The sequence below is a fragment of the Somniosus microcephalus genome, chromosome 11, assembly GCF_052327205.1.
Source record: "Somniosus microcephalus isolate GS21.2 chromosome 11, FLI_Smic_1.0, whole genome shotgun sequence".
In the NCBI taxonomy this organism is placed as follows: domain Eukaryota; kingdom Metazoa; phylum Chordata; class Chondrichthyes; order Squaliformes; family Somniosidae; genus Somniosus; species Somniosus microcephalus.
The window spans coordinates 56566469-56579667 of record NC_140997.1 but is presented as its reverse complement, the minus strand read 5'-3'; the positions used below and the strand labels follow the sequence as shown (position 1 = coordinate 56579667).

General features: G+C 45.9%; 1 protein-coding gene across 1 annotated transcript in view; it reads right to left on the bottom strand.

Moving 5' to 3' along the window:
- dnah3 (dynein axonemal heavy chain 3) overlaps window positions 1-13199 on the bottom strand; it is a 336640-nt gene that overhangs the window by 247681 nt on the left and 75760 nt on the right. The window contains exons 10-12 of the mRNA XM_086000753.1: window positions 10804-10940; window positions 8739-8844; window positions 6471-6649 (exon numbers count right to left, since the gene is read on the bottom strand). Of these exons, the coding sequence (XP_085856879.1) occupies window positions 6471-6649; window positions 8739-8844; window positions 10804-10940 (422 nt within the window). The remainder of the gene's footprint in view (window positions 1-6470; window positions 6650-8738; window positions 8845-10803; window positions 10941-13199) is intronic.

The window sequence follows — 13199 nt, the reverse complement described above, 5'->3', positions numbered from 1 at the left end:
AAAATTGTTTAGCGCTCTGCCGCTACCGCCCTGCTCTCTGACTTTGGCGCCATGAAGGAATAAGCCATATAACCTATTCAGAAAAATACACCATTCTATGAAAGAATTCTGGCCTTATTAAAACATGACAAACTGGGTTTGGAAATCTAGAAACCTAACTATGAAAAAGCTGTGAAAGCATTCTGGATATAGAGAGAAGATAGTTGTTGACACTGAATCAATAACCTTATTGAAACAGAAGGTTAAAGGCTCCTGACAGGCTGACCTTTGGGAACAAGACAATGGTTCACCCTGGTTAAGGTGTTCTAGTTTACACTTCATAAAGAAGCACATAAAATGAAGAAACATCTGCCTTCGTAAAAATGACATCAAATAAAACGCACCTGCCGTTACACCATTTTTTATGGTAAATTTAGAACACCTAGTGAAGAGACATAATTCTGTAATGCTACCAGCTGAGTTGACTAAGAATTGCAGGGGTCAGCAGAAAAATTACTATAGATAATTAGCTTACATCAGCAGAAAACCTTAAAGGAAATACCACTGGAAAAGGGTATAAATATTGAACTCTCAAATGGTATAGTAGACTCGCTTTAAAGGGGCAAAGCAATTCTCAGCTTCAGAGGTGGCTCTGTAAGTCTCCAACTCTTTGTACCTCGAGGATCAAAGGTATTTGATTTTGGTGGATATCCTGTAGAAAACTAAGAACTGTAAAACTGTAGCGAAGTTAAGATTTGAAAGTAAGGTTCTCTGATAATAGAATTATAAGCTTTCGCGTTTTGGAACTGTTAATATTGCGATTGACTCACCAACTATAAATTACATGTCGGTTCTTTAATAAATCTATATATTTTTAGAATTGTCTCACATAATACTTCTGTATCAAACTTGCGAACTCAATTTCTGTACACTCTTTGGTGAGGAGTTGCAGAATTCTGGGGGAGCTTTCCGGATCCTCATAATATCCGGAATGTTACAGTCTAGCTAAACTTATTAAAAGTGCTATCTGGAGGACGGTAACATTTTCAGGTTGTTCCTTTCCTTTAGGGAGAGACAGTCCAGACCTTTAGACCCAATTAAGCGTCTTTAGGATTCGGCTCCCTAAACTTTAGTTGAAAGTGAACATCTGAGGAATATGCCTGATCCGGGGTAGCCCTAAAGGGGCTAGGACTAGTAATTATCCCTTCACCCTAAGAGAAGTGTTTAGTGCTTGACTTAGCACTCCAATTCTCTCTTGGAGCGCTAAAACTGAATTTCGCAGAAGGCAAGAATGATTAGTGCCTGCCACTAATTTTTTTAACTTTGAAAGTTTTAGCACCCCAAACAGGGTTATACTGAATTTTGCCCCCTTTATTTTCACCACTTTCACCATGGAGAAACTTGTGTGCACCTTTGGAAGTGGCTTAGTGAGTTGGAGTGAATAATGAGGCATAATGTTACCTCCAGCAATGGTTGTCAGTGTGAAAGGAATGGCTTGGTCACTGTAGGGATGTTTTATGGTGTTGCCAACCTGGCGCAGCATGTGACAGCCATATGGGTATAATGCTTAAAGTTAAGTAAATCTGGCCTGGCCTCCTGGGCAGCAATGTGCTCGGCTGCTGGTGGGATCTGAACCAGCTTCCTCCTGCTCCTCCTCTTCCTCCTCTGAAGAGGCTGTGTGCTCAGTGCCTTGCTCCTCATGCAGCGCTAATGCTCGCTACTGTGCTATGTTGTGCAGGGCGCAGACCACGACGATTCTGGAAGCCCTGACTGATGCGTACTGAAGAGCTCCTCCAGATCTGTCAAGGCATCTGAAGCGCATTTTCAGCATGCCTATTGTCTGCTCTGTGATACATCTGGTGAAAATGTGGCTTTCATTATATCACTCCTCAGCTTCAGTACTTGTCCTCCTCAAGGGTGTCATGATCCACGTCTTCAGTGGGTAGCCCTTGTCTGCAAGCACCAGCCAGAAAGTCTGTTTGGAGGAGCGAAGAGCAGAGAGTGGACTGGCGCAAGACAAGAGTCATGGCAACTGCCAGGGAATTTGGCGCACACATGCATAATGATCTTCCTATGGTTGCAGACCAGCTGCACATTGAGGGAGTGAAAGCCCTTGCAACTGATCAAGACTCTTTGGTGATGATGAGGTGCCCTGATGGCCACATGTGTGCAGTTGATGAGGCCCTGCACCTGTGGGAAGCCAATCAGAGTGGCAAAGCCGAGCGCCCGCTCAGTAACACTAGCTTCATCAGTGGCAAAGTTGATATAATTGGTTGACTTGTCAAAGAGGGCATCGGTGACCTGTGTGACGCATCTGCGGGCGTCCGACTGCGAGATGCCGCAAATGTCTGCTGCAGATCCCTGGAAGGAGCCCGAGGTGAAGAAGTTGAGGGTGCTGGTGACTTCGACAGCCACTGGTAAGGAGTGTCCACCCGCTCCTCCGCGCTGCAGGTCTTGCTCCAGCAATCTGCAACGACCTGGCGCAATAGCCTGAGCCTCCTTTGGCACGGCTGCTCAGTCATGCTGAGGAAGCTCATCTTCTGCCTATATACCCTGTGTTGGGGGCATCGCCTCCAGCGCAGTGCAGCCCTGTGCTGATGCCCTCTGTCCTGTGCTGCATCAGGTGAGTGAGGAGAAGGTTGATGGTGCTGCTGGTGTGCCTGGTGCTACTGGTGTTGGGGCTCATCATGGCCCAATTCTGAGGACCAAAGTGAGACCGTATAGAAGACACCCATGCTGATGGAATAGATGGCAGGTCAAGTAGAGATGACAGAAGCAATCTGTCAATGAGGTGGGTTCTAACAATGAGGTGATACTGGATGGAGACTTTGCTAGAAACACTTGCAGCCTGTAGAAAGCTAAATCTGTGCTGGCAATGCAGTCAGCAACAGCTTCTGCCGGAGGAAAGTGATCAGCTGTGAGGTGGGAGTTTTTATTGTACTTTCCATGCTGTGTACTAATCAGCCGGATCAATGGCCATTCAACTTCCGCCTCAGGTTGACAGACGTGGTTCCCGAGCTGCGCGATTCCCGTGGTCATCCAGTGAAGTTTGAAAGGTAGGGTTTTAAAAAAACGCTTAAGGGTCTGACAACTACCTAATAATTACTTAAATTAGCTCGCCCGCCTCTGCCAGTCAGGTCGCTGCCGCGCCGGCAAACGCACCCAAGGGAAAGGTGTGTGGGGGTAGGATGACGGCGGGTTCCTGATCTGCTACAAGATTTTTCAAATTTCCCATCCAACCCACCTCCAATTGTGCCTGCACGGGCCCCAGAAAATTCCAGCCATAGACTTACGTAACAGGTTCTATAGGATAATTTTAACCCCAAAAATGGGTGGGTTGGGATCAGGTGGGAGATTAATGTGCTATCCTCCCACCCGACCCCGGGAGGCGGGTTGGCACTTTTAATATGATAATGAGGCTGGAAACCTCGGATTTAACTCGCTGTGCAGGTTTTAATGTGGCCGGCTGGGTTACCCTGGCCTCGGGAATCCCGAGAGCTGTTGTGAGGCGAGGACAGCCTTGGGAAGCACTCCTTTTTGCCTGGCAGGAACAGGAGTGCTTCCTCCTGTCCGCACAAGCTCCCCCACCATCAGCTGCAGGAATTCCCCAGGGCAGTGTCCTAGGCCCAACCATCTTCAGCTGCTTCATCAATGATCCTCCCTTCATCATAAGATCAGAAGTGGGGATGCTCGCTGATGATTGCACAGTGTTCAGTTCCATTCGCAACTCCTCAGATAATGAAGTAGTGCATTCCTGCATACAGCAAGACCTGGACAACACTCAGGCTTGGGCTGATAAGTGGCAAGTAACATTCACGACATACAAGTGCCAGGAAATGGCTATCTCCAACGAGAGTTAGTTTAACGCCATGACATTAAATGGCGTTACCATCACCCAATCCCCCACCATCAACATCCTGGGAGTCACCATTGACCAGAAACTTTACTGGACCAACCACATAAATACTGTGGCTACAAGAGCAGGTCAGAATCTGGGTATTCTGTGGGAAGTGACTCACCTCCTGACTCCCCAAAGCCTTCCCAGCATCTTCAAGGCACAAGTCAGGAGTGTGATGGAATACTCTGCACTTTCCTGGATGAGTACAGCTCCAACAACACTCAAGAAGCTCGACACCATCCAGGGTAAAGCAGCCCGCTTGATTGGTACCCCATCCACCACCTTAAACATTCACTCCCTCCACCACTGGCGCACCACGTCCGCAGTGTGTACCATCTACAAGATGCACTGCAGCAACTCGCCAAGGCTTCTTCGACAACATCTCCCAAACCCACAACCTCTACCGCCTAGAAGGACAAGGGCAGCAGGTGCATGGGAATGCCACCACCTCCAATTTCTCCTCCAAGTCACACACCATCCTGACTTTGAAATATATCGCCATTTATTCATCGTCGCTGGGTCAAAGTCCTTGGAACTCCCTCCCTAACAGCACTGTGGGAGTACCTTCACCGCACAGAGTACAGCCAGTCAAGAATGCGGCTCACCATCACATTCTCAAGTGCAATTAGGGATGGGCAATAAATGTTGGCCTTGTCAACAACGCCCACATCCCACATACAAATAAAAAAAAGCCCCCCTCCCCATAGAAACCCCCCACACCCCCAGATCGAACCCCCACCCTGGGGTCAGCGCTCGCACTGGGGCTGCGGCCTCTTCTCCAGCATTCCCCACCCGACTGGAAGCCAGCCTGTCAATCAGGCTGACTTCTGGGCCGAGAACCTGTCAGTGACGTCACACGCACGTTGTGGAGTTGTGTGGGGGCTTCCAGGTTTCCTGTGCGCTGCCAGACCCACCCCCCTCTCAGGCTCCCAGCGCGTCAGATCATTAAAATTCCCCCCAGTTAGTCTATTTACAGGCTACATAAAAGGGATTTAGTGCTATAAACACCAGGAGACAGCTCATTGAGACTAAGCTGCCAGAATCCAAACTAAAATGTAAAAGCAGCTGTAAAGCTGTAATGGAGGGGACCTCCTGACTCCCATGGTGCTCAGGCACCAACTTTTCCTGGGTCACGAGGATGGAGATATGGAGAATGAGAGACTCCTCCTACTGCCACACCAACAGGGACCGGAGGTACACAGTGGGCAGCATGAAGGGGATAGCAGTGCTAAGAGGTCATGGATTTCCAGTTGAGCACTGGTCTGCAGGAGTCCCAGTAGCAAAGCAAAAATTTTTGCCACCAGCGACTCTTCATAGGAACTGCTCTCTATATAGGATCATTGCAAGGTCAGATTGTCCTCTCCTCCAACACTAAAAAAAAACTCCAAACAATAAATACAATATAACTGACTATTTGAAAGTCCACCTTTTGGGTCAGAATATTTTTCATAAAGCCCAAAAAACTGTAGAAAACACGCTAGAATAATTACAAAGCATTTGTACTTCTCTACATGACTTTCGTGCAGTGATATCTGATGCTCCCTGCACTACAATAACTCATATCTCATCTCAAGGGCAATTAGGGATGAGCAATAAATGACAGTGACGCCCACATCCCATGAACGAATAAAAAAAATTGAAAAATATCAGGCTATGTTTAAAAAGATTTATTAGCTCTGCGGTTGAAGGCAAGAAAAGCAAGTTGCAGTATTCATCTTGTGATTCTATATTGTAATCTAAATATAAATCTTCAGAAAAATATACATTTACAAAGACTGCTTCTGAAACCGTACATCTCTGCGTAACTCCAGTTCCAGGGGTAGGGTCAGGGTTATGGTTAGGATTAGGGTTGGTTAGGGTTCAGGTTTGGGTTAGGGTTACTCCTGTGTGTTAGAGACAATTGTTAGAGGCTCACAAGAGGCCCTGGTAAATGACTTCAGAAGCTGTCAAGAGGGCTTGTGGTTGTTTCCCCTGGTCTGCTTCCAAATAAGCCACGTCGCAAAAGTGGGGGTGGGTGGCAAAGTACTGAATAGGTCTCCATCGCCAAATCTAAAGGACTTTCAGCATTCTGTAACAAGTACTGAGACAGCAAACTTATTTTTATTCAAAAGTCCTTACTACAAGAAACACAGTATAAATCACCTGAACCCTTTTCAAATTTTGTTTGATAATGTTCCTGTGAAGTGCCTTGGGACGTTTTACTATCTTACAGGTGCTATATCAATGCAAGTTGTTGTTGACGACAATATCAGGCTGTCCTTAAAGGAAAAAGAGCACCGAGATAGCAGCTCTGGGAGTTATGGCGCCAGATGTTTCTGCAAACAGTTTGACCAGCACTTGAGCAGGAAATTGGAGTGCACAGGTCTCTGACATTCACTTGCATACAATTTACACGAATACACCTTCTTCAAGTGCAGTCAGTTGCAACCTCACAAAAAGCCACATAGGAAATTCAGCTGCAATGCTATTCGGGCACATGGATTCGTACCCGTATTTCCTGTGCATTGTACCCATTTTTCAGGTGTTAATCCCAGAAAAAAATCGCCCCATTCATTTCTTATCAAGCACTGAAACACCAAATCTTGTAACACACCTCATATTGAGATTCCGATTTTCCTTCATCACAGACTCGATCAAAGTCTCCTTCAGTTTTGTAGCGCGAGCACAGAGGTCTGCGTTCAGACTGACAGCGTCAAGGCAAAACATAGCAAGTGGGACAGTGACGTGCATCAAAGCTATTTCATTGCACAGTTTCTGCAAACCCTCTATTTTCTGGCAGTAAAAGGCAGTAGTTAGCAAAAATGTACAAAATTCAGCAAACAATGGATATCACAACAAAATTGATCTTTAACATTCTCCAATAAAACGGTTCGGCAGATGACCTGCTCCTAAGACCACCTCCAATAACTGGCTATCAGGACGTACACACAAGCAGTTTGGGAAACTAATCCACTGACTTTCCCCCTCCTTTCCCCGGTAGAAAAGCATTGGTTTCCATTTGCACCCTATCCCCCATGACCCAGTCAACATCGTAAATTGCTCAGCTTGATTCACCAAGTTAAAGGAACTCAAAAATAAAGTCTCATTATTAAAGAAATACAGTAATATCAAACAATGTGAAGTTTTCATTAGAGTATTCAAACTATCTGAATAAAATTCTATGCAGTTTTCTTATTATGTATTTTTAATTACCAAAGGGGGAAAATATTTTTTTTAAATGAGGGGGGAAATTATAAAAAAAAATAAGGCAATATCACCACTTGCTCTGTGCATTGGTTCATAATGCCAGATAGACTGCTGTTACAAGTTTCAGATCTGCTTTAGATATTCTCTTGGGCACTGCTGGTCACTGCCATAAGCTAATGTCAAGGGATTGCCCATACTGCCCAATAGCTAATTATAGGATAGCTTAATCCAAGGGTATAACAAAAGGACCCCCTTTGATGCTAACTGGATGTTGTGTCTCTCCCATGTGCCTTCATGTATGCTTCTCCAAGCTTTCCGAAGGTGGATTGAAACACTTTAGTGAGACAAAGTCTATTATGTATCTTTAAGTTACTTTATTTTACAGACAGCAAGTAAAGAGTCAACTGATGTAATCAAATTTCACTTTGATTTAACCAACTATAGAACCCTCCTCGGAAACAGGAAAAATAATATTTTTTTAAATACATCACACTATCCTTATTAACTGGCTTGCTTAAATTTTCCTGCTCAACCTTCTGATTCTGACTGGTTCTGGGTTTGAATTTCCCCTCACTAGGCCAGGCCTAGCTGGTTTACTAACTGTCCCTGTGTTCCTTTGTACTCTTCTCTCTATGGTCCTAGCAAGAATGTGGGGTGCGGTGGGAGGGTGTGGTTGGGGGGGTGGGGTAGCTGTCCCTCTGACTTCTTCCCCGTTCAGGGACTCGCCTGTAGGCATGTCATCCAAACCGGTTGTTCGCTCTACCAAGAATATATTCTCAGCAGGCAGCTCATGCTGGGTTAACAGAAATTGAAGCATTCCCTCACAATTGGTTTGAATATTCACTGGATTAGCTGAACTAAATTTAATTTTAAGCACCATGGCTCGGTTGTTCTGTAAGTTTAACCACTTAAGAGCCACATTTAGTTTAACAGTAGGGTTTTTAACATCAATTATATCAAGATCCTCCCACGGTGGCATAGTCAGGAATCCTGAAACGTGACAATTGCTCACATAGGCTCTAAAGAGATTATAAATAGATAACTTCCTGGTTACGCAAAGTTTCCATACTTTAAACGTTCTAATGCTGTTATGCTGGCTCAAGGGAGAGCCATTAAATAACAGTAACCAAATTTACTCTGCTCCTCTTCTGAAATGTGGAGAGACACAATGCACTTGCAGGCACATCGTTGCTGCATCACATAATTGTCTGTATAATGTTGCTCTGAATTTCAGGGGAGGCCAGAGGATCCAGTGTGCGCAGTGTAACCCAGCCACATGTATTTCACCTACTCACTGGTGCAGGAACACCAGCCTTCTAAGGGTTTGATTCATGCTAATAGCTGGATACAGGCCAGTGTTGGTACATGTCGTGACACTCACACAATGAAGTATATTGGGTTCTGTTGTATTTACCCTAGTTGTTAGACTGAAACCGAGACAGTGCTTATGTTCCTGATCAACTTATGCTGCTATATGTGTAAGTTACGTGTAAAATGTACAGCATAACAAGGACCAATATCTAGCTAAATCCTGCAAAACTTCTAAAAAGCGTTCTGAAACAGAACTGCAGAAAGGCATAGAAATAGACCATTTTTGTTGGCTGTGTTTCTGAAATAAACTATGAGCTGTAACCTTTCCACTATGTAAAAAGCTATATATTTGCAGTATATTTACCGTTATGAATGCTTCTATTGAATGTTTCTCCGACAGAAAAGTGGCAACTTCTTGCTCTGCTTTGTTGTTCAAAAGATCACTGTATATTTTATACACATTTAGGTAGCTAAACAAAAAGTAATATATTTAGTGTACATAATAAAAGTTATCCTGTCGTGGAGAATTAAATGTAAAGTAAGTTTGTATTTTTACATGGCATAATGGAACACCAAACTACAGTATCACAATGGAAGGGTGCAGGTTTGATTTGATCTCTGCTTGAAGGAATCGTGCTTAAAAACTTCAAACTCAGACACAGTGGGGGGAATTTTAACCCCAAAAAACGGGCGGGTTGGGGTCAGGTGGGAGATTAAAATCGGTTAAATCTGAATCCCAATCCCAACTCCCCACTTCCAGTTATAACAGAGGCAGGCAGCTGTCCCGCTCCTAGGAGGCAGGTTGGCACTTAAAGTATTATAATGAGGCTGCGTGCCTCATTTTGAATCTCCATTTTAAATTTAACTGTGGGCGGGCAGGTTTCCCAGGCCTCAGAGAACCCGGCAGCTAAAGGAAGGCAAGGACTGCTGGATCCAGGAGGTAAGTGCCTTTCCATTTACCCGCTGAATCCAGCATCCCGCCTCGCCAACCCCCCGCAACCGGATACCCCCCAACCCTTCCGATCTCCCACCTGCTGCCCCCCCAATCTCCGATCTCCCCCACGAGGCCACGGACCTCTCTCCCCGACCCACGAGGCCGCCGATCACCCCTCCGGCCTCCGATCTCTGCCCCTGACCTCCACTCCGGTCTCCGATCCCAAGCCCCTGAACCCCCCCACCCCCCTCCGGCCTTTCAATCCCCGGCCCCCGACCACCCCCTCTGGCCCATCAGTCCCAGCCTTCCAAATTCCACCCCCCCCCCCCCAATCTCTGACCCTGGCCTACCGACCTCCCTCCCAATTCGGCATGGCTCAAGGGACCCAATCCAGAAACCCCCCGCTCCCTACCTGCCCCCAAGTTAAAATCCTACTCAGTGTTTCATGTTGTTTAGTACAGTGTTGGTTAGGCACTCCATGGACCGCATCCTCACTAGTTCAACTGGAGTTCTATAAAGCTCCAATGTTGCAACAGTAAGTGAGGATCCCAGTAACCCTCTTTTCCCAAATTGGACCTTTCACATATTAAACTGCTGAATAGTACTCCACAACTCTGATTGTGCTCACCTCTATAGATTTAGCTTCTTGGCCAGAGTGTATGCTAAAAGCAAGTTCAGTTGACGAGGGTTGAAATACAAAGGGGAGGAAGTTATGCTTCAGTAGTACAGCGCCTTGGTCAGTCCCCATCTGTAGTATTGTGTTCAGTTCTCGGCACCACATCTCAGGAAGGATATATTGGCCTTAGAGGGGATTTACCAAAATGCTTCTAGGGTTAAATTATGAGGACAAGTTGCATAAATTTGGGTTGTGTTCCCTTGAGTTTAGAAGGGTGAGGGTTGATCTGATTGAGGTGTTTAAAATGATAAAAGAATTCGATAGAGTAGATACAGAGAAACTATATCCTATGGTGGGGGAATTGGGCACAATCTTAAAATAAGAGCTAGGCCATTCCGAAGTGAAATTGGGAAGCATTTTTTCCACACAAAGGGTAGAGGAAATGTGGAATTCTCTCCCCAAAATGGCTGTGGATACTGGGGGTTAATTGAAGTTTTCAAGGCTGAGATCAACAGATTTTTATTAGGTAAGTGTATCAAGGGATATGGATCAAAGGCAGATAAATGGAGTGGAGGTACAGATCAGCCATGATCTGTTGAATGGCAGAACAGGCTCAAGGGGCTCCATGGCCTACTCCTGTCCCTACGAGTGCCATCAAGGCTATTTCAGTACTTTATAACCATGCCCAGTGCACATTGGGTGAGACGGATAGTGTTAAACATGAAATTAATTCTAACTCTTAATAAAAGAATAAAATTGCATAGATTCATATATGTTTGACATTTGAACTACATTAGTGTATGGTTCCATTTATATTGTTAATTATTCGAGAACTATGCATCCCGTTTTCAAAGGTACAACAACTACATGCAGGTTTACCTTTGAGGCCCAATGATATTTACACTAAAAATTTCCATGGCTTTGCTGATAACTTCATTGACCAGGAATTCCTCTTCTTTTACTGAACAAAGGATGAGATTTTTGTCTGTAATATCTGGAAAGAGTTCACACTCCACCTGATACAGAAAACAAAAATAATGTACCAATAACTTAGTAACTCTCAGAGGATGAAAGTATTCTCTGCCATGATTAGAATGTTGAACAGCTACCGTAAAATAACCTTTAGTCCTGATGAGAGATTGTCTGCAGACAGGCCCGCTGGACATTGCTACTCTCCCAGATGAACTGGAGAGTGGAAAGATTGGCGGAACCTAAGCTGGCCTTGAACATGATTTATCCAGGGATGAATCACGTGTGCATGATAGAAGGGGTATGGGATGTAGACGTGGGATTCTGGGCTGGGCAACATCTGACAGGGAGAGATATATATGTGGATGGGTCCAGCTCGTGACAAACGGAGAGCGTAGGACAGGGTGTGGAATTTATGACCCAGGGGCTGGAATAGAGAAAGCCATCAAACTCCCCAAGCACACTGAGCGCACAGCAGGCCGAGCTGGCGGCTGTAGCTTATGTGGTCACGCATCCCGAGGAATTCCCAACCCCCTACACAATATGCTCAGACTCGATGTTCACGTGCAATTCTTGCACTGAATATCTGGCAATATGGGCTAGGCGAGGATTCAAGTCAGCTGACGGGAAACCGTTAGTAATCGCCTCACTGCTGACCACAATCCTGGGTGTTACGGGCAATAAAGGAGAGTGTTACATTCAAAAAGTAAAGGCGCACTCAAAAACCGAGCCTAAATGGAAAGGTAACCAGAAGGCCGATGAGTTGGCAAAAAAAGGGGCCAGGGAGGGAGTACTTTGGGACCCGTACTGATCTGGACAGATCGCGGCCATAAGTGATATGGAGGGCCCACAGGAGGTGAAGTTGCCCCCAGACCTGACCCAGGTTCAAGCACAAGATGCAGTTTTAAAAACCAGTGATTAAGAAAAGGGTAGATGGGGAACCAATTGAGGGTCCTTTTGGAGCAGCAGGTATAGTGGTCAAAGAGGGGATGCTGTTTAAAGGGAAAGGTGGATCATGCCCACACTGTACCGGGAGGAATTTATGCAGCTAGTTCATGGGGGTCCGGAAGCTGGACATCCAGGGGGCCGGAAACTACCTGGAAGAAAGTGGAGGAGGTGGGTTGGTGGCCTCATCTCAGGGAAGAGGTGAAGGGATATTGCAGGGAGTGCCTAGTGTGCGCTGCGAATAATCCACACCCACCGTAGAAAGGCACCCTTGGGACACGTTAGGAGGGTAGAGGGACCATGCTGTTCTATACAAATAGACTTCATTGGGCCCTTGCCCACTACAAAAGCAGGCAACAAGTATTGTCTGGTGTTGGTGGACGTTTTCTCTAAGTGGGTTGAGGCCTTCCCTTGTTGAATAGCCACAGCATTAAACACAGCTAAGATTCTAGTAAGGGATGTGTTCTCCCGATGGGGATTGCCCCAGGTAGTAGAATCTGATCAGGGGAGCCATTTCACAGGACAAGTCATGCAGACCACCCTGAAACTTTTAGGGATACAGGGAAAATGGCATGTGGCCCACAACCCCCAATCATCGGGAATAGTGGAAAGGACTGAAGCTCAAACGAGGGAGGTCAACCAGGACAGGTTCGTAAAAGACCTGTATGAGACCTTAAGGAAAGTACAATGGGAAGCCACAAATAACATGGGACACCAGCACCAGAAGAATAGAACGTTGTTAGAGCCACAGAAAGTACAGGAGTGGAAGGTAGGGGACCAGGTCACGGTGAGAAATTATATCGGGTAGCGGCTTTCGAGCCACTGTACATGGGGCTGTACAGTATAGTGGGCAAGGCAAGCCCTATGGTTTACGCAGTGCAGCTACCAAAACGGAAAAAGTAGTTCCACATTAATCAATGTAGACTCTATGGGCTCGATTTTGTCAATGGGGAGCTTTTGGAGGCGGGACTCCCACTTTTTGGGTTGTAGTCCCGCCTCCATCGACTTGTGGCCAACCTACACTATTTTCCCTTGATTGACCTTGTTAAGCCCACCCAGCGGGCTCAGCAGGCCAATTAAGGGACACCTGGTTACTGGCGACCTCAGCGATTGACATTTCATCTGTCAAGAGCTTTTGACAGATGAAAAATCAGCGTTTGACATCTCTGTGAAGCTGTCAAACACTGACAATCTGTCTTCTAACCTGAGTCCTTCTACTCAGACTCAGTTAGAGAGCTCTCCAAACCAAAAGCAGAGGCTGCAGCTTTTGACAGTTCAGCGGCCATTCTGCTGTCTGTGCCGGTGAGCTGAGGGACTCCCAAGAACTGAAGGAAGGTAGCCTGCAGGAGAAAGTAAAGGTA